The following is a 21,723-nucleotide window of genomic DNA, read 5'->3' as shown; positions in this document are numbered from 1 at the left end:
GATGCTCCTTGGCGGGGCGGGATGGCCGGGCCTGATACGGGCGGCAAAAGACGGGGTTTTCTCGGTTCGGAGCGTGTGCGGAGGAGAAGAGAGCTCACCTCCAGCCCCCGCGCTAACCCCGGGCTGCGAGGACTGAAAAACCCGGAGTTCACCCAGTGCGCGACTGACTTGTCGCTCATCCCCCCGCTGTCATTTGAGCACTGGCTTCTTTCTCTTAAAATAACGCCCGCTATAATGACGGATCGATGGAAAGCAATTATTTATGAGGGCAGAGTGAGCCTCCTCATTGTACTTTCCCACCATTCACTTTCTTCCCGAGAAAGACAGAAAAGACGGCACTGAATGAGTAAGAAAGGCCACCTCTTCCCTCATGTGGAAAATATTTGTATTGCATAGTTTCACTGTGTTTTGTGCAGCTTATATATAATGTTTTTAATTAGCTCTCTGTGTCCCAAACAGAAGAATGAGTACACTATGATAGTCTAAGGAATGTCAGGTGAAGGTGTGCTAGAGAGCTATTTAAAAATCAGTAGATCTCCACAAATGATGAACTTTGTATCTTCTTAACTAGAAGATAATGGAAGGGAACAAAAAAAAAAAAAAAAAGTTTGTTCATGCTCCACTTGTTTGATTCAAAAGTCTTGATTTCTCTGCTCAGATTTACAATAAAAGCTATGATCATACTCATTTTCATAAAACTTAAAACTTTGACTTCTGCTTGGGACATTTAAATAGACTGTGTCACATTCTGGTTAGTGGTCAGGTAATTAGGATTCTGCAAACCCAAAAATTTGTACTCACCTCCTGCCACAACTAGTGTTGTAGTCAGGGGCATGATCCTCTACCCAAGCAACTTGCTGTGGCTTCATTTCTGCAGAAATATTGTATGTTGCATCCACTAAGGATGCATGTATCTTGATGCACGTTTCTTAATGCATTGAAGATGCATGCTTAATCTTGAGTACGTATTTGGGTGTTTGCAGCATCAGGACAGAGTTCAAGTAGGATACACTGAAATGTATCATGAATTGTAATAGCCAGAAAAGATGGAGTCTGGTAAAGAACTTATCTCAGCCAGTTGAGTATTGTAAAATTGCTCTGGCTTCTGAGTTTAGCTACAGCAAGAACTCTTGAGTAAGCTAAGACTCAGGAAGAAGTTTCTGTTTTATTAAAGATTACAGGGAAGCCATTTGAAACCTGTAAACACACATACATACACAATAATACGTAATTTCTGTAGGACTGTACATTCTGACAATCATATTTTGTGAGTGCATAGGCATCTAAAAAGTAAAAAAAAACAACAAATGACTTGACTAATTTTCCAATCTGACTGCAGTGCGCTAAACAATCAAAGAGCATAGATGAGGAAAAAAATGTGTATAATTTTTAAATCCCTTCAGTTATACCAAATGAAAGCTGGTGTGGCTAATCTAGGGCACTACCGCTGCTGTTCTAAGTGTGCGTGCGCTAAGCAATGAGGGCCGGACCCAGGAGAGGCCGTAGGTGTGGTAGTGCTCAGCTTCACCACACCTATCTGCAGGTGCCCTGACTCCGGGACTGGAATTAAGAACATCCAGTTCTTGCTCCTGGTGCTCCGTCTGTGCTTCCTTATCCAGCGAGCGCATCAGGTAAACCTTCCCGGGACAGACTCCTGTCGCTCCTAAGTCACATTCCCACAGCGGCGATTTTTCACTCGCTTGTGCCTTCTTTTATGTTGAAGGTAGTCCTGGTGAGCAGAGTTCTCTAAACACCGAGATACAGAAATGTCATCTTTCTTCAACCACCGAGACACAGAAATGTTTGCTCTGCCACATCCCATGGCGTTACTAAGAGTGGGCCCTGTGTCTCAGTTCAAAGGGATGGAGAGGGGTTTTCCAGCCCGTCTCACTGCCTGTAGCCCCGAGGAGGCTCTCAGGTCCATTCCTCTCCCCAGGTGTTCCCTGCTGGGCAGCACAGGCATCTCGCCCCTGTCCTGCTGGGCAGTGTGAAATCCACCTCCAGACTCCTGCACTGCCCAGGAAACTTCGGTGCTTAATCTGGCATCGCAAATTCCTTTCTGGGGCTAGGCGCTGAATGCTTACGCTTGGCACTGCTGAGCAGCAAACCTTTAGGACCGGAGCCCTAAGGTCTTTTGAGCTGCAAGGAGCTCAGAAGATAGGGTCGCATTTAATAACAGCTCTCACACTGTGTGAAGGATCCCAAAAACAACTGTATTGCAGCACCTGCTTAGCACCTGACGGGAGGCTTTTTGAACAAATGTGTTTTCACAGAAGTGCAGTTTCACTGGAGCTGAAATGTTCCAGAATGTGCTGATTTTTATAGGGGATTCATCTGAAAGGTTTCTCAGGTCCCGGCTGTGATTGTGAAGCTATAGGCTAGGTTTAGAGAGAGCAAAAGAGACATCACGAAAAAGGAAAACCTGAAGTTGTCGAGCAGCACTTGAACATTTTGGCAAGGTATATTTTCACAAAGACATTAGAAACATAGTGCTTTTTATTCCAGCGTAGAACAAGGGCACATTTGGAAATTTAAGAAATTGCCTTGAATGGAATTGTTATTTTCTGGCTACCTCTACTTATTATCTTGTGTGGTGATACCGTATAGGAGGTATGTTACTAACACGCTGATGGACTCCACGAGTACATTAGGTGGGAGCCAGTGCACCAGAAGTACGCTGCAGTCTCTAGGCAGTGAGACTAGTCTACTTTACCTCCCAGTTTTGCTTAATTCTTCTGCTACTAAACCTGCCAAAAGTTGTCTGACTGATCCAGATTCCCATTACTCCTATGTTTAATCACAAATGCACAATTAGAAGTGCTTTTTCTGGGAACTGGGCTGATATCCTTCCAACACTTCTCTCCTGAAAAAAGATTTAAGCTGTTCAGAAGGCCCTTGGAAAACTCCCGTATAATCAGAAGTACACTGTCTCAGTGGCATTTCCAGCATCATAGTGCACTGGATGTCACCCAAGAAGTAGGAAACCAGGACTCTAAGGACTTTTAGCTTGCAAAATACTGACCTTGCACATCAGGCAAGTGTTCTAATGCCCAATGGCCTGAGGGCAAACGTCTTCCATCCTCTTGAAGTTGGGTCACTGCATAGTCAGGAGCCCAAGAACAGGGTCAGAGGAGGAGGAAGTAGCTGTGGTCCTGGGTTCAGCATAAAAGTCTCAGTATTCATGTACTGCAGGGGATCTGCTCCCAGGGCACTCCTGACCACGTGGCTGTGGGTCTGGCAGAGCAGGGAAAATGTCCCTCATCCTGCAAGGCACCTGCGCCTGAACTGATGTGCGCTGGATCCTAAATCCTAGCTCTCTGCCCTTAAATGGGGAACCACAGCCTGTCCCTGGTCACCTTTGAACGCCTTTCATGGAGGCAGGCAGTCTTAAAAGAGTTTTGATGCTGTTTATGTGGCTACAAAGCACATTTAACTCAGTGGAAGCCTTTCTGTTACCTTTAAGGATGAGGCGAAGTCCCAAAAAACTCTGAGAGCGTATGAACTTTCCAAAGAATGACTTACAAAGAAGAAAAGGAAAAGTTTTCTATTTTTATATTAACAATAGACTTTTCATTGCCATTGCATTACAACTGGTCAGGATGATTTTTGTTTTCATTAAAAGCTGCGTTTACAAAAATTCCCTCCTCTTCAATTTTTATTGAGAAAATGATTTAAGATACTTTTGAAGGGCTTAAAAAACCTTTTCTTTTAGCAAAATCTACTTACTCGGGGGAAATTTCAATCACTATATTGGAAATTTTGGCATCCTGCCACTGTAGAAACTAAGACAAACCATAAAATGTTTATGTGCAAGTGGCTGAAAGGTCAAGTCTTCAACCACAAATTCTTGGGTTTCCAGGGTCATTACCTATTCTGCCAATATAGAATATTGGTGACTCTGGTTTTGAAGAATGACCATGAATTTGGCAGTCCTTCTAATGAGTCACATAGGCTGTGTTTCTAAATATTAAAAAGCAATCCGTGTTCATCCAGAAAGGAAAAAAAATGCAGCTTCAGCTGCTTACTTTAAAAATTAGCTTTAATAGTTACAGAATATGTAAGTAAAAAGTCTGTAGATTAAAACGGCTTTCCCTTTGGTCCTTCTTAACCATTTGTTTTTCCTAATTATAAGTTCAGACTTTCTTTTACCTGGAAAAAATCTATAATGAAAGGAGAACTAACAAAATAGGTGTTTCAAGATACAGAAGCCTGAAATTGGGAAACTGGATGTGAACTGTACCAAGCTTGCACTAATTTAACTGTTTCGACTACAGGTGTGATTTTTACTGAAATAGTTTTACTGAAATAGACGCCCGTTATTACCACACCCAGTGTTTCCATGCAGCTCTCATTTAAAATAATTTAAATGCTTTTTAGTTACGCAGGAGTTGTGGGATCTTGTGGGTGTGGATAGTTTTCTGTATAATTATGTAGGCCAAATATAGATAAGGAGGAGCCTGGAAAAGATAGGCATCGCCGGGACCTGGAATGTGACCTTGGTGCATAAGGTTGATCGTTCAATTAGATTGGCCAGAGTAAGTTCCTTCAAAACTTTTCCCATTCATTACCCAAAGTCATCCTTAAAACAGTCAACTCATGCAAGTAACGGGAATCTTTAAATCAAAACTGCGTGGCTTTGAGAGTTTTAGTAGGCTAAGGAACATTTAACCATTAAGTCCTCAATCAGAACCTTTTTTTATTTATTTTTTCAGTACTTTGCACAGATCTTTATGAGAGACTCCTGACACTACTGCAATTCATATAAAACAGAAGACGAGCATAGGAATACAGGCTATAACTTACTATCACTTTACGGAAAACATGTTGGTTATTGTGAAATTAATTTGGAGGGTCTGCTAAAAATGAATAATAATGTGACTGTAAATGCTTCCTCATGGTGGCTGAGGAAGTGACCATGGGTGGCTGGGTGCAGGTCACATGTGCTATTTCCCCTCCCTAGCTTTGAGACTCTAAAAGACTTCTAAAAATGAAATTAATGTACTCCTTAAACTCTTTTGTGAAGCTATGCATGGAGGAAGGGGTGGTTGGTAAGATATTTTTTTTCTCTATCTAGATGTAATTTCCTCTAGAAAAAGGTGTTTGCATCATGTTTCTGGAGAATTCCACATCACAAAAATCCCCACACTTTCACAAACAGAACTGCTGTACACAGTTGCTCCCACCAGCCTAGCTTTTAACTGGAACATCTAGCTACTAAATTGACTCTCCACCGACTTAACTGAAGTAACTACCGTAGCTGACAGATTTGCCTTGACCTGTTTTGGTGGTCCAGTTCAGCCTTTGCAATGAAAAAGAAATTTCCCTGCAATTACTGTTTATTTACTGTAGAAACTAAGATTACAGAATCCAGAATAATCTCTTGGATTCTGTACAAATAACCATCTTACTTTCTTGTGTCTGAATTTCCTTTGAAGGCTTTCATCTGTATCACAAGTTGCCCTCAATAGTGCCTGAAAGCTGTCTCCTCATTCTGGTTGGATTGCTTCTTGGTGGGATTATTTTTGGAGCAGAGGAGAAGTCCCCACCTGTAATGAACAGTGATGTTTTTTTCTTGTATCTTTTACCACCCATTGTACTCGACGCTGGATATTTTATGCCAACTCGTCTTTTCTTTGAGAACTTTGGTACCATATTCTGGTATGCCGTGGTGGGCACGCTCTGGAACGCCATCGGCATTGGAATTTCACTTTATGGAATTTGCCAGATCAGTGCATTTGGTTTGACTGATATCACGTTGCTGCAGAATTTGCTCTTCGGCAGCCTCATTTCAGCCGTGGATCCTGTGGCGGTGTTAGCCGTTTTTGAAAATATTCATGTCAATGAGCAGCTTTACATCCTGGTGTTTGGAGAGTCTTTGCTGAATGATGCTATAACTGTGGTAAGTTCCTTGATAAATCATTAGTTGATAAAAACGATAAATGATTGTTTGCATGCCACTCCGTTAGATCTTTTTGTATCTGGTTATTACAGTTTGCTAATAGATGGAAGTCCAGGAGTGCTAATATGTTTATGTCATTCTCTAAACTTTAGATTTAGAAACTACAGCGGTCTTACTACACCAGAGTAACGTGTAATGGTAGCATATTTGCTCTAGCGATTTTACTACCCGATCTCTTTAGTTTCTGTATCTTTGAATTCTGTTACTTCTGTAATCTGATACTGGAGGTTTTCCTCACCTGCAGAAATGTTGTTGGACAGGAGAGGGAGAAGGTCCAATGTGGGGTGACCCAGCATGTTGACAGGGAGAACGGGCAAGTCGTTGAGATGGTACGGTGCCTGGTTGATGCTAGCCTGTCGCATGTGCCCACCCAGCTGGAACTGCTCTGAGACCACCAATACATTTCTCCCACAGATGAGATAGGACGACCATCTGGAGGCAGTAATTTCTAATCATTAACTAGCTGAACTGCATTTGTGGTGCTGACCTGAGGACAGCGATCTGCAAATTCCATTAACACCCCCGATGCCACTCATTTGTACCTGGTGACACCATGGCTGGGACATTACTCCCATTCATCCGTGCCATAATCAAAATCCTGCCTGTGCCACCTATGTCCCAGCATACTTTCTGTTTGTGAGATATGGAGGTCCAGTTTTTCATATGCCAGAAGAATCAGAAAGATTCATGAATTGGGTCCGCACCTTCCCTGTCTCTGTCACTGGCTTCTTATTTCTGTCCCACTGTGCACAATTGTCCTTTCGTTTTCCCCTTTTCTAGGACTTTGCCTCACCTGCTTAACACATGTATATCTCATCATTTAATCTGATCATTTGGTACTGATCGTTTCTTGGGTGTCCATGGGAGTACTGGTTGTTTCTTTCCATTTACACTTCATGCTTTTCCTGATTTTGTTGCCATCCAGCCAGCTGAATCGCATCCTCTCTTACAGGCTTGCCTTAAAGACTGGCTTTTCTCACTAGCTCACAGCTGAAACTGCCTGCCATTGCTAAACTGGTGCTTAAGCCAGAAAATAAGTGGGTGGAAATACTGAATTTCAAAAGGCTTAGCAGTTCAGCCATGGCTGTGTCTGTATGTTTACTCTTAATGGCCACTCATGCAGTAGAATTTTCACACAAGTTTTTTGGGAGAAAAAGGTCTGTTTTTATGTTGATGCTAAACTTTTTTTTTTTTGGGGGGGGGGGGATTTTTCCAACCAAAATCTCATTTTTTTAATTAAAAAATCAGTCACCTTTCAATTGGAGCAGCAGTCAATCCAGCAAGATTTGCTAGGAAAACACTGCGTCCTGATGACGGAAGTATTCACACATGCCACTGCCCGATGGCAAATTACTCCCAAAACATCCTTTTTATAGGCGCTGGCATGGCAGTTTAATAACCGTGATGCATGACTTTCCTGTAGGCGTCATTATCGTCTTCTTTGGAGGTAGTCCTTTCTCACGGCATGGCTGCCCAGGTGCCCTAACACAGGGGAGATACTCTGAGGAGTCTGTAGGGCCAGCCCAGCATACAAACTGGCCATACATATATTCATGAAGGGGTGAAAGGAATTTAGAGTACCTTGGGTCTTACTTCCCAGCTATCGCTCAACGGGAGCACTTGGCAGGAGATCAAGTGGTTTCCACAGACTCTGCTAATGGTTCCTTGTTATGATTTTGCACACCTGCAATCATGTGATTATACTTCAAATGTGACCCAGGCCGCCACACAGATCCCCCGTGGGGTGTCCTTAGAGGACCTCACCTCCCCTGTCCGTGGCGGTGCTGCTGGACCAGTCCTCGCCGTGGTGCTGCCACAGTTACCCTGCTATCTGCTCAAAGGTGACTCTCTCATCCTCTGTCCTCGTTGTGTTACCGAGAGAGCTAACAAAGCCAACCAGCAGGCAGAGCTCAGAACCTTCCACCTTTCCTCTGCTGGAGCCCTTGAGTCCCACCAACCCTGGCAGGTGCCTCCGGTGGGATGCAGGGACGAAGCAGGAGGGGAGCTGGAGGCAGGCTGGCCGTTCCCAGAAGCTGCCTAATTCCTATGGCCACTGCAGTATGAAAAAAACCTCAGTGGCTACACAGATGGGCAGTGCAGAATGGCGTGGCTTTAGTAAACATACTTTCTAAATACTTTAAGCCTTTCTTCCTGCTATCCCACTTGCACTGCCTGGCTGCTCCTAATAAAAGCTTTTATTAGGATAGCAGTGTCATCTGTGCTTTCCCTTTTCACAAAACTTGCCACCACACCTTCATTTTGGATACAAAGCAAGGTGTGCTTTCTCAGGAATCTCAGCTCTGCTGTGTTTCTCAGATGGTCTTTCATGCCTGCTAGTTTTTGTGATATGCTCGTGCATTTGGATGATCCTTTCCTCCCACTGATGGAATTTTGAAGCTTGAATTTGGCTGAGGACAACGTTTGCCGGTTGTCTTCTTGTTCAGAGTCAGTGCTTTACCGAAAGACTGGGTCAGTGATAACTAGCTCAGTGATATTAAATGGCAAGATCACAGCTGAGCTTGAGTATTAGCAGTTCAAATTCCAATTCTGGGCTTAAAATCACAAAGAAGGAGCCAGTGTCATCACAATAATATTATTCCTGTGTTAGAAAACATTACAGCCGTGCCCTGTATTCTGCTTCTACTGAAAACATTATTTTAGAACACTTTAAAGTAATTTCAGAATTAAAAACTAGTAACTGAGAACTGATAAAAACAAGCAACTAGTGTCTAGGAAGAGCAGAGATACTCTGAGACACGATTAAAAAGTGATTGGTGACTTACGTTCCGTGGTGTAACCTTCAGCAAGTTCAGCTGAAGGATGTTGAGTAAATGCAAATCTTGAACTTGAAAAAAAAAATGCATTCTCATACCAAATGATTACAAAATGTGACCAGAGTTGATGTTGTTTAACTCACCTGAAAGCTTGGAGAGAGCTGTAAAACTGAACTGCTGTAGATTAAAAGGGAAGTGAACCTGATTTTGATCTCATTTGCAGCAGCGTAAATAAAGAACAATAGGAACGAGATTAAAATCGTGTTCATGACATTGCGTATTCCTAGCTGCTGCTTCTACCACGGCGGTCTGGTTTTGATCTGAGGTACAAAGGAGAACATTGCTTTTCTTCTTTCAAATAACTTACGGCAACAGACTTGAGATTTATGGGGATGTCTGTATGTGGAAACAACAGGCTCCATTCTGTTAGCCGGGTGAATTCTTCACTGTGAGGATGAGGTGATGTTACGGAAAGGCTATTGCTTGAGCAGATCAAAGTTACGTGCTTCTTTACAAGCAGCTTTCAGTGTCCTTACTTTAGAGACTTGCCTTATACATACATATATATATTTATATAGTTACTTTTTAAAATATAAAAAAGGCTATTTAAAACTCCAGTTAAAGAAAATAATCTTCCCTAATACATCCCAAGGGAGTATTCTGCCAGGTCAAATTCTGTAGGTGTCTTGAAGAATAACACAAATCTGGGGTAGTCCCAAGTTTCAACAAGTGACTCTGGGAAACTCCTCTTCTTGCAAACAACACAAGTCAACAGTATTTTTATTTCAGTCCGTGATTCATGGAGTCCTGGGAGTCTGTAGATTGAGAGGTCCTTGTAAAAACTGACTGACAAAGGCACATCTCTTTTCAATAGGTTTAGTTCTGGTATAGTTCTTTTCATGCAAATCTGTAAGGTCCACAAATCAAAACGGGTTGAAAACCAGTGGAGCCTATGATACTACTTTCCTGTCTTGCACAGGACATAGTAACAAGGAACAGGGCAAAAACTCTGGGAGTCTGCCTCAGAGCAGCAAGAGGAAGGGGTTTATCTAGGTGAAAAAGGACACTTCTGCCAGATGGACTCCTCCTGAGGGCATCATTGTTATCAAATAAATAGTTCATGCTCCTGCTCTTGTCCTGTTTGTTGCTTTGTAATGAAAATTGCTGGTGACCGTGCTAGGTTTGATTTAACCTTCTTTTTTCATGCTTGCTCTGGAATATATTTTTTTCTTTTCTTTTCCAGTTCTTTCCTTTCCCTCAGCCCAAAGGACCTGAAATAGGCTGTCTTTGTATTGGTCTATAGGGAGAACTTTTACCTCTGTAAGACTTATCAGATTTTGGCCAAGAAGAGCTGAACAACTTACTTTCTGTCATGTGAGAGAGAACAAGACTGCAAACATGACAAGTCCCTCCCAGTCACTCACTATTCAAACACCTACATTGCTAGCACAATGCAAGTACTTGAAAAAAAAAAAAATTGTTCTCTCAAATAGCGTTTCTGATAGAGAAACCTGTTTTATTTACTAAGAAGTCCAGAAAGAAGGAGGAGGTTTAACTCCTGCAACCTGTCCAAGATGAGTTATTATGACCACGGAGGTGTAGCCTCTGAACCCACTGTGATAGGAATAGGTGCCTGTGACCAAGCTTAGGTCTCTACAAGGGGATTGTGTAGCCATCATGGTGTCACCTGGCTGGGAGCATACATGCAGCACCGGGCAATGCTTACATCTCCCAGTTAAGCCTGCAAATGGGGAGACCCTTTAAGGTTTCCTTAAGAGTAACCGATTCCATTGTTGTCTGTTTTGTAGTAACTAAAGTACTGTATATTGGAGAATTGTGGACTTTAAATCGTGCTGTTTCCTGTGTAAAACAAGAAGGTTCTCTGGCTAAGAAAATGTGATAATTCCATTGACCCAGATTGTTTGGGAGGGTGGTTATAAACACTTTGAAAATTAAACTGGACAAACACATGGTAGCAAGTCTTTTAATGGGAATTAAATCCAAATCTCTAGAAATAATCTAAAGTTTGAAAAGTCCTTAAACCAGTGGATTCCTAACAGTTAATAAGTCAGAGAAAGAACACTCCATGGATGCCATGTTTCTTGTACTCCTTGGAGTGGTCACTGCCCATCCTCTGCCCTCCCACCCCATGCCAGATGGATCTATGGTCCAATTCAGTACTGCAGCTCTAGGTGTCTTACGTAGATCAAACACATTTGAAAATAATGTGATTTTTCACTGATTATGAAACCGTATTTTTTCCTCCTCTTTTTTTTTTTTTTCTTTGATTCTGGGGAAAATATGAAATGACCATTTGTGGAGAAATTAGAAGCTCTGCAAATAAATGAATTTGAAGAAAGATTAGATAGAACTCTGCTCCTGGCCTGCAGAATGGCATGAGTTAAGCAACCTGTCCCATTTGCAAAAATGGAAATAGTGATATTTACCCTTCTTTGTCTATCTCCTTGATATTTATGGATGACAAGTAATATTCCAGAGGTAAACAACAGCGTATCTCTAACGTGAGTTCAAGGTAGACAGAGAAATTCAAAGTTCAGCATTGAAGCAAGGGAACATAATGACACGAAGGGAAATGAAGAGTTCAGAAACATAATGTGCTTTCTTTTTCCTCATAGGTCCTGTACAATTTGTTCAAGTCTTTCTGCCAGATGCGCACAATTAAGGTTATTGACATATTCGCTGGGATTGCTAACTTCTTTATAGTGGGGATCGGTGGAGTATTGATTGGAATCCTTTTGGGATTTGTAGCAGCCTTTACCACCCGTTTCACCCATAAAATCCGAGTGATTGAGCCACTCTTTGTCTTCCTGTACAGTTACTTGTCATACATAACAGCTGAAATGTTTCATCTCTCGGGCATCATGGCGTAAGTACCCCAAACTTCAGTAATAATAGCACCCAAGTAAGAATGCCAAAGGAAACTGCAGAGAGGACCAGATTTTGCAAACTTTGCCATATGGCATCGTTCCATGGTGCATGGCAGCAATGCTGGCTTGAGGATTTCCGGCCTCTCCCCTCCCGCTTCCATCCCATTCTCTCAGCTTGCCACCACACCAGCTGTGTCACTAAAACTGTTCGTGGCATCACACCGTAAACCATATCTTTGAAATGTTCCAAGTTAAAAATAATCCCTTGTATTTTCAGTGGGGTTATTTTTAACTCGGATGAGTTTGGTGATCTGTGTCCTCATGTGACCCTACAACTGGTCGTAATGGCATGGCTGAGGGGTGGCCCACAGCGATGTAGGGGCAGTGGTGGCTGGGAGGGAGTGGGAGTGGTGGCTGAGAACTTCATGAACTGGCTTCACTTCCGACGCCAATATATTGTGAAACTGCGTCTTACATTTAGTCATGTGAGCAGCCACTAAGTACCATTCAATAAAGACAATGCATATATCGTTAAGGCAAACTCCTGCTGGATTACAAGCACAGTAAGGATTGGGTGAGTGTAAAATTTGCAGAATCTAGTCCTATGGTGATATAACCCTTCAGTTTAGTATCTTGATATGTGTGCCTGTGCGTTACAATGCTCTCTGTATACATCATTATGTATAAAATAATATTATTCTTCCCACTTCCAACAGATGAAAATATTTTCAGTCCTGGTTTTTCACTCCTGGGCTTCAGTAAAGAGAGAGCACAGCCTCTCGCTTGATGCTGTTTATACTGTAACAACCTCAACTTTAGAAAGAGTTTGATATACTCAAACTATTTGCTCTGCTTCCAAGTAACATTTTTAAAGGCCAACCTTCCTTAATGACTTTGTATTGTTCTAGTGGCAAATATGAGTCATTCAGGCATTAGGAGCATAGCTTTTTATGAAAGCTCAGGTGTTTCTTCTGAGTATCACTAATACTTGATAATATCTCATCTGATAATTATCTTTTAGAAAAGTTAAGGTGGGTTTGATATCGCAGTCTGGCCAGTATAAGGTTTTCTGGGGCTGGGAAGAAGTTTGCATGGAAACTTACAGCTGATGATTTCAGTAGCATAAAAATAGAAATATGCCATGAAACGGGAGGGGTTAGTACTTTAATATAAGTAAAGAGCTACAGATTGCATGGGTTTCTTTCTCTGATATGGGCCTAAATAAAGTAACATATGCATCCACTTTGACCGAGTTCATAAACGTGCCATCTCTTTACCTAGCTTCTATTCATCGCATTTGTGTGGTTTCTAGTTTCCTCCACTTCTTAAGTCAAATGTCCTTGACATCCTATGATCAAATACTTAAAGGGCTTCTAAACCAAAGACATGCGGCTAAACTGTACATGGAAAAAATTGTGGCCGTGTGCATGAAAATACTGATTTGGACATGCTGCATCCAGGATGTGATGGAAAGGGCACGGCGGGTCTGCTGGTGGCTCAGCGGACCCACCGCACGCTGGTGCCTGCAGCCAGCACACCAGTGCTTCCCGTGGCACGAACGACCCGTTCCTTTTCACTGGTAACGGCGGCCCCTTGCGTGGGTGCAAAACAGAAGAGGAAAAACAAAGTATTTTTTCCCCTCCGACAGCCCAATAGAAAATAAGTTATCTTTAAAGTGTCCTGTGTGTTGGGTTTTTTTGACTGTAAGTGTATTTTGTGCTAGCTAGCAGAGCTGGGTACGTCAGTGACAGCACCCGGGGAGGGGGCAGGAAGGGCTCTCTGCAGCCACACAGTGTCTCAGCTGTCGTGAGAGGTAAAGCGTGCCCCTTCCCAGCAGCGCTGCTGAGGGCCTTGGAGCTCCTGTCATCTCTGCATCCCCTTGGAGTAAATCTACCCTGCGCTTCTCACGTTTTGTTAGGCTTTGAACTGCAGAGGGCATTTTGCTCTGTGTCACAGTGCAACACGCACCGGTGTTGAGTTCCCCGTCGTTTTCTGCAGCCAGTGACTCATGGCGTGATGGCCTGGGTCTGACTTTAAAGTCAGCCCTCCTTTGAGCATGTGGTTGGACCAAATGACTTTGGAGTGTCCCTTACAACCCGGGTTGTTTATTCATTATGTGATTCTGTGGCCATTTATAGCCCAGCCAATAGGAAATAATCGCCTGATCTCCCTTTTTTCACCCATATCCATGTTACACTATTGATGCCCACTTCCTTCATAACGAGGTTCCTAACGATACTCAGCAAGACCTTGGGGTTACGTGCCGTACCAGACTTTAGGTGGAGGACATGATCAGGAACATACAATGTTATCAAATAAATAAGATACATCCACAGAGTGCCTCATTTCTGTGCACGTAGGAATTCACTGACAGAGGAATAGAGGGGAATGAAAGGTGCTTCTCCCTCTTCTGATAAGTCTGTGAACTCATTCTGGAGACTAACAATTCTTGAAGCATCTGTGTATAACCCCTGCACCGGGTTACCCAGCTGAAGTAGCGAAGGGACTGAGGAATGACCCTGTGAGCCCCAGTGTGCAAGTCCTCTCCAGAAGGAGAGGAATGAGCTTCTACTGTAATTAGAGCCGGGCTTGAATCAGGAGCACGGCTGTAAAACATACAGATGTGGATCTGAACTTTTATTTTGCTTGGTTCCATTTCTGATTATAATGCTGCTTTTTCTGCTCACTAATTTCTCATAAAGGCTGTGGAACAGCAGAACTATTAATATGTGTTTCCTTTTTTTTGCAACAGTGAGTTAGCAGGCTGAAAGGAGCAAACATTGAAAGTACTGTAAATTTAGTAGGTCAAGGAAACTTGAGGATTGAACCCAGTGGCCTCGTTTATTGCAGTCGTGACAGAAACTGCACTGTTTGTACAGGAGGACTTTTATTCTTCAGAGGCACAGAAGGTTGTAGGTTAATTGCAATTAACTGTTTTTTCCCTCCCCTTCTTGACCAAGGCAACTACCTCAGGCCACAGAAGGGGAAGGCAGAATTTATGTGTGTGGATAAGAAATGTAAAATAAAACATACCTAAGCTTTTGCTTAGATTATGGTGACAGTAAAAATTTAGTTTGGGAAGAACATATAATAATATACATAAAATCTTTTATATTTAAAGAAATTTATTTTATATTAAATTCTAACACTATGTTGACATACCATTTTCAAATTAAAGACACTTCAACAGTGGGTTTTTTTTTCCTAATGTAGATAAGCATTCTGAAGAGATACCAGATTCATAAACTAAGCAGTGATTAGATGTGGAATATTACTTAACTGAAATGTAACAAATAATGTACAGGACTATTTGTTATACTGGTGAACCAACTCATCAATTAGTTGACAGTAATTGAATGAATGCAAAATGTGACTGAAATTAATATTATATCTGTATAAGAGCATTGCCCCTTTAAATTCTAGTGGTTAAGCATGGGAGGTGTTTTAAGTTACAGCTTGCAAAGATCCTGATTAATCTGGTGACAGATTCTTATCAGTCGTCTATTTACAGTGTCTCCATTACCTCAGGATCCAAAAACAAACCGTATCCAGAGCGTGCTTCCCCACTCCCCAAGCTGCAGGGATTTCCTAAATGACTGTAATCATGAAAACCATTTATTTTAAGAGGGTAATAAATAGTACTGAGTGTTTTGTTCTGTCTTTGATGCAGACCTGACAGCCCGAATGCTTTGAGCAGTGAGCTTTGAGACTCTGAAATGACCATGGGTCTGGAAATAGCTGTTTTGCAGCCTGCCCGCTGCCTTCTCTCTGTATTTCGTTTGCTGCCCCGGCACTTGCCAGCTCCACTGTGTGCGCAGTTGGCTGGATGTAGCCGGGATGCATCGGACTTGTTACGCTTGTATAGACAAGCTGTGCACGCACGGGAGAACTGTCAAGACCTGTGAGATAACCAGAGATATTTGTAGGTCTGTCAGTGCAGCCTGTGGCTTGTGAAAGAGCTGGTTCGCCACTGAATGTGAGAGTTCTGGAGGGTGAAAGTGTTAAGTAGATTTGAAACCCTTCTTCACATGTATTTTTGAAGTTGGTCACCAGAGCTATGTGTAAACTGAAGAACCTGGGAATGTTTGACAGTTTCTGGGCTTAGGGGTATGTCCTGGCCAAGTCATCACTTCATGTCAGGACAAAATCCATGCAGGGCCCTGGTTCTCTCCCACTTTTTTCCTGACATGTACATGCACATATGTTTGTGGGATCTATGGTGGGATCTATGACAAGTCCCCAGTCTGGGCAACTGTAAGATCAGAACAAGGAGGACAGCTGTGAAGAGCATCAGCAGTCTGTCTGTATTGGCAAAAATGCAGGACCTCTGTTGTCCCAACCACATGCTCAAACTAGTAACCTTACCTAAACCACTGAGCGTTGCAGGGAGGAAGCTTGCATGCTCATGAAATCTACATCTTTTCTGCCGTGATGGATCCCATGTAGCCATGATGAGCTCTGCTTCCCACATAGCATCCTACTCTTGGGCCACAGAGGATCTTTCTCTTCAAAACCATCATGAAATCTCTGTCATGGTGTAGGTGGATGAAAATGCAGGGTGAAGTGCAAGTTGGGTGCACTCTTCTGCTAGCAAACCCTCTCCAACTGTATTTGTAAGCCCCTACCTGCCCCATCGAACTGCATCTGTCCCCACATCAGGTCCTCTTTCCTGGGTTTTATTCACCTTTATGTGCCTGCAGGAGCTGTGCTACTTGACAGAGGTCAGGAAAGTACACTGTGCCCTTTCCCAGTGTCCATGTGTCCTACCGGATTTGTCCCTCAAAAGTAATGCTGCCCAGTCACTTTATGGATACAGATGTGTTGGTGGGGTCAGAGATCTACAACTATGTTTCAGATCTTGGCCATTGTCCTCCAAAGCAGGCCATGCTGGCTCCACGTAAAAGAAGGAAATTTCTAGACAAAACTAACTTCAATTAATTAGGAGAAACTTGTTCAGAGTCTGCCAGTGACTACAGCCTCAGCTGCTGCTATGGACACTCTCTTGCAAAATGCTAAGAAAGTTTACTATGTGAAGGTCCTTTTGAAGTTACTTTTGCTTCTGGGATTCCCCTTTCTACTTTGCAAAATATTTTTTAATCCCTTCTTGTAAAAGAAAGAACCTAGACACGTGTGTTGATAATATCAGTGAGCTTTTTCTGAGCCCTCCATCAGTCTGTCTTTCCATTTACACACACATTCAGGGATGTCTGAGTTGGTCAGAGATGGGGTTCTTGGCTTAGAGGCAGGACACGCTCAGCAAAAGAGTTTCTGCAGTGGGATCTCCATGAGACGTGGGAGAGTCTTCTTCAACTTTTTCCAAAGAGGTGCTGGCAAACCTGCCATCCTCCTCCATGAGAGAGAGCAGCGTGGAGATTTCAATAGGAAGAGAAATCTCCAAATAATTATAATCTGAAAACCTGGTGGAACGGAGATAAGTAAGGGTAGGACAGGTCCTCATGGGCTATGTTCAGAAAGACAACATAAATACACATCTCTCACTGTTTAGGTTTAGTGTACATGGTTCAACCGAGAACCTGTACATGGGTGTGTATAACGTTTTTAACTGGGAAATCAGAGAAGATGTGGTTTTGCCCTAGATAAGCGAACTGGGAGTGACAGCTATTTCACAATGCATCTTGCATTAATTGCCCACCCTGATAGTTATTAGGCAATTCAGATTGTGCTTCCCTACGCTGACGCACCACCTTGAGGTTATCCTTCAGCCAGCTCTGCTAACTATCTTTAAACCTGCAGACTTTCTAACTGAGTGATCCTCAGCCATCCCTGCACCATGGGCAACCACACTGAGCAGGTGATGTACAGCCAGTAATGTCATTCTTCGCTCTTCCTGCTGGTTAAGAAACTGTTTACTAACAGAGGCTCAGAGCGTGGACATATAGGCATATTTACAGTAAGCCCTGTCTATTCTCTCATGTATCGGCCGAGATGCCCATTGCATTCATTTGTACATGCTTTAAATGTGCAACAGCACCGGCGTGGTTTCTGGGTGTGTATTTCTTCTGTGGGTCCATGGTCCCTATGGGTCTCCATGGCTCCTATGCACAGACTAAGGAGGCAGTGGCCTAGAGCGGTGGAGGATGACAAATTGCCTGTTGCCTTGCTGCTTACTTTGCCTGGAAAGAGGAGCTGGCTACTGTCACTACCATTGAGGAGGGGTACAGTTTGGTGGGATGACTGCTGGTGGGAAGGTAGTGAAGTCCCACCCCAGCATGTGCAGTTGCCATCTTGTCCGATATCCCTCAGCAGCAAGAGAAGCAGCAATCCCTGTTTTCCAGGGCTTCCCCTGGCTCTCCTCAGCTCTGTCTCTTTCATAACACAGAGTCTGAGTGACCCCTGCACAGATCACATGGATGTAGTGTGTGACAAAACTCTCCATATACTGATGGCTTCTCAGAAAACTCCCCAATGTGAAAAAAAAATCTCATGCCCAAAAATGTAGGTTCACCGAGTCTGTAAATTTGAGATTGGTTATGGAATAAGTTCTGCTTTGTATTTAAAGATGACTATGGAAAAGTGAATAATATTCTGTAGAAATGAGAGAGGCTAAAAAAAAAAATCAATCAAATACAGGATAATGTTTGCCTTGCAGGATTACAGCTTGTGCCATGACCATGAATAAATACGTGGAGGAAAATGTTTCCCAAAAATCCTATACGACAATAAAATATTTCATGAAGATGCTGAGCAGTGTCAGTGAGACCTTAATCTTCATCTTCATGGGAGTGTCTACAGTTGGGAAGAACCATGAGTGGAACTGGGCCTTCGTTAGCTTCACCCTCCTTTTCTGTTTAATCTGGAGGGCGCTGGGTAAGCGAGTCTCAGACTACCCATCAGTATTGTTTGCAAATGAAGCTTTTTACCTCTCCTCAAGTAGAGAATGCCAAAATTTATACAGAGTCCCATCAGCTTGTGGAATGGTCTTCTGATTTGTAAGGTGTCCTAGATCTCAGGGTCAGCTTTCACCTTCCCCCAAAATGGAACCCAGAAATCAATCTGGTCCTGGTCCTGCCCATCTAAAATCAGAGTATTTACGTAAACATTTATTGACAAATAAGCAAATTTTGCTTAAAAGAATTTGCAGTTGTACAACAATAAAAACAGGTTTGGGGAGTTGTTTTATTTATGTTTACTAACTTTGGGATTTTACCAGTCATTGGCATAAATAGCATCAAAACAGGAAACGCTGTGGTTGAAGTGTTGTTCAGGTATATATTGTGAAGAAAGAAATCGTATACGAAACTGCTTGGCTTTTCCTGAGTTTGCAGTACTAGCTCTTTTTGTTTTACCTTGAGACATAAGTGCAGGTCAGGCTGGTAGGTCTTAAGGTTTCCTCCTACATAATCATTTGGTCCCTCTGTGCGTAGAGGAGGTTCATCCTCTGGTTTGCCTCTGCACCCTTACTTCCAGCTCCCAAGTCTCCCTCCCATGAAGAAATCTGGACTATTTTCCCTCCTGCACCTGCAACCACACAATTAATACCTTATGCTGAAAAGCTCCTGGCCCCCACGTTCACCCCCTTCACCTGCCTGTATACTCCAGTCCGACACATCCCTGGAGCCTTTGGTACACCAGCATGCACTGGCATCTTCTCCCTCAGTCCCCAGTCCTGCATCCTTCCTGTCTATGCAAGTAAAATTAAGTGGGAGAATAGGAGTTTGCAGAATTCAGAGCACAGATTGATGGAGGTGACAAGCCAAAGTGTTCAAAATCACCTCAAATCCTATTTAAATAAATAAATTAGGAGTCTTGGTCTATACTGACACAGAATTATTGCAGTTCCAGAGGTGCAGAGTCTAGCAGATAGCTGTCTTGTGGAGATCAATTAGCTGCTTCAGGTCCTAAATCCAGCTGACCTGAGGTGGTTAGCTCAATAAATCTGTTTAATTTAAATGATGCTCCTTAGGCATTTTAAATTTTTCTTCCATGATGTTTTCAAGCTGCTAAGTAACATTTAATTTCTTCAATAATCGTAAAATCATAGGATCGTAGAATCATAGAATAGTTTAGGTTAGGAAGAGGCCTTGAAGATTGTCTAGTTCCAGCCTCCCTGCCATAGGCAGGGACACCTCCCACTAGACCAGGTATAATATATATAATATATATTAATATAGATATAGTATACAGGTAATAATATATAAAAATATATAGGTAAGAAGCAAATAAAAGTGTTTTAAAACAAATATTAGCATTGTGGAGGATTTCTGTGTAATTTATTTTCCCTTTTTTCCCCCTCCTCTCTTTATTTCTGTTTTTTTTCCCTCAGGTGTTTTTGTTCTGACTCAGATCATTAATGTGTTCCGGACAATTCCTCTCACTTTTAAGGACCAATTTATTATTGCCTATGGAGGCCTCCGAGGAGCTATTTGCTTTTCACTTGTATTTCTGCTTCCTCCTGCTGTGTTTCCCAGGAAGAAATTGTTCATCACTGCTGTTATCGTGGTGATATTCTTTACCGTTTTCATTCAGGTAATGCCTTTCTTCTTCTGGACTTCTTCTTTCTCAGACAGGCTGTAAATAAGCACTGGGTAGAAAAACAAATGTCGTAACTTACTGGAAGGAACATACTTGAAGGTACTCTCCATGGTCATAGTTTAAAAAAAATGCTATGCAGACTGCAGACAGGTAACAAAACTATGCCAGATATTAAGTACTTATGCTAACATTTAAGTAGTATTAAGCATTTAAGACCTAGTGAGGTTGCAGTAGAGATAAGAGATAATCTGGGTACAGCCCCAACACTAATTCCTTGTTAGAATATTTAAAGTTGTACATTTACTCAGGAGTTCGGTGTTGGGTATGGCACACAGTGGGCAGAGGATGGAAGACACTGAGGGCACTGAGAGGTGAACTAAAGTGTTTGAGTCATTATCCAGAGCAGTGAGAGAGATGTGAGGGGGTAGTACGTGGAATTTTAGGTCTGTAGGAAAAAAATATATTTTTTTAGCCTGCCTTTTATATGAGTAAAAGTGCCATGGGAAGTAGCAAGTGTCTGTGCTCATGCTTGGGAAAGGGGAAAAGGTGGCTGGAGCAGCTGGAGATTAGTTAGTTGACCTTAGAATGCAATCTGTGAAACCTGACTTTGAAGGATACAATAATTTAAAATACGGAGGTAAATGGAATGTGTTCTGAAAAGCAACATGATTTGCCAAGGAAAACCTGGTATTCTTTGATAAGGCAGTTTATTTTCTAGAGTAATTTCAACCTGGTATTCTTTGATAAGGCAGTTTATTTTCTAGAGTAATCTCATCTAACTGGACTATTGTAACATCTTTGAAGGAAGGGGCTATGTAGGAGATTGTTAGCTTAACTACTCGTTAAACTGCGGTTCAGATTGACGTTAGGATGAGGAAGGAGCTGACAGTTTCTCTTATAAAGGGATATAGAAGCACATGGGCCTTTGGGTCAGAAGGACCTCAAGTTGAGTTCTGAATATCTCTATGGGCAGAGATTCCACAGCCTCTCTGGGCACCTGCTCCAGCGTTCAACCACTCTGATCAGGTAATAGGCTGATGAGATGTTATTAATGGAATTCCTCAAGGATGGTTCCTGGGGATGGTTTTGTTTAATATTCACATTATTGACCATGGCACATAAACATAGGAGTTTTTTGTTGCTGCTGTTCCTTGTGATGGGCTGTGGAAGGTGTTCTCAGGGTGACAGCGAGATGGGGTATCATCTAGACAGAAGAGAATAACTGAGGGCCAGTATGATAGAAACAGAATGAAATTCAACAGTAGTAAGTGCAAACGTGTTCTTGCCAGGACTTTCTTGCTAGGGATTTCTCTTACGAAATGGGAACCTTTCGTTTGGAAAAAAATAGAAAGGGAAAAAGACACAGGTGTACTAGTTGATACCGGAGTAGACTTTAAGCCACCAATGCAGTGGGGGCAGAAGAAAGGCAAATCTGATCTGAAGGCATACTGAGGTATTTCCAGGTGTTTCCATCAGAGAATAGTGTCATGTTCTAGAGTGATCCTGGGACTGGTAAGCCTGTTGTGTGAAAGGAAACCAGAATGCCTTGGCCTTCGCCAAGAAGAGGGAATATAATTACTGTTTATATGAGGGAGTGAACACCATAGAA

At 42.5% G+C, this 21,723-nt stretch overlaps 1 protein-coding gene across 1 annotated transcript in view; it reads left to right on the top strand.

The window, feature by feature from the left end:
* The first annotated feature begins 21 nt into the window (after positions 1-21).
* The window catches only part of SLC9A2 (solute carrier family 9, subfamily A (NHE2, cation proton antiporter 2), member 2), a 32,285-nt gene continuing 10,583 nt past the window's right edge, over positions 22-21,723 (top strand). The window contains exons 1-6 of the mRNA XM_009883112.1: positions 22-273; positions 4,526-4,535; positions 5,436-5,899; positions 11,370-11,620; positions 18,232-18,449; positions 19,906-20,108. Of these exons, the coding sequence (XP_009881414.1) occupies positions 22-273; positions 4,526-4,535; positions 5,436-5,899; positions 11,370-11,620; positions 18,232-18,449; positions 19,906-20,108 (1,398 nt within the window). The remainder of the gene's footprint in view (positions 274-4,525; positions 4,536-5,435; positions 5,900-11,369; positions 11,621-18,231; positions 18,450-19,905; positions 20,109-21,723) is intronic.

Source organism: Charadrius vociferus, unplaced genomic scaffold (assembly GCF_000708025.1).
Source record: "Charadrius vociferus isolate BGI_N301 unplaced genomic scaffold, ASM70802v2 scaffold92, whole genome shotgun sequence".
NCBI classification, from domain to species: domain Eukaryota; kingdom Metazoa; phylum Chordata; class Aves; order Charadriiformes; family Charadriidae; genus Charadrius; species Charadrius vociferus.
Note: the sequence above shows the minus strand (reverse complement) of the source record. Positions and strands in the feature narration are given on the sequence as shown.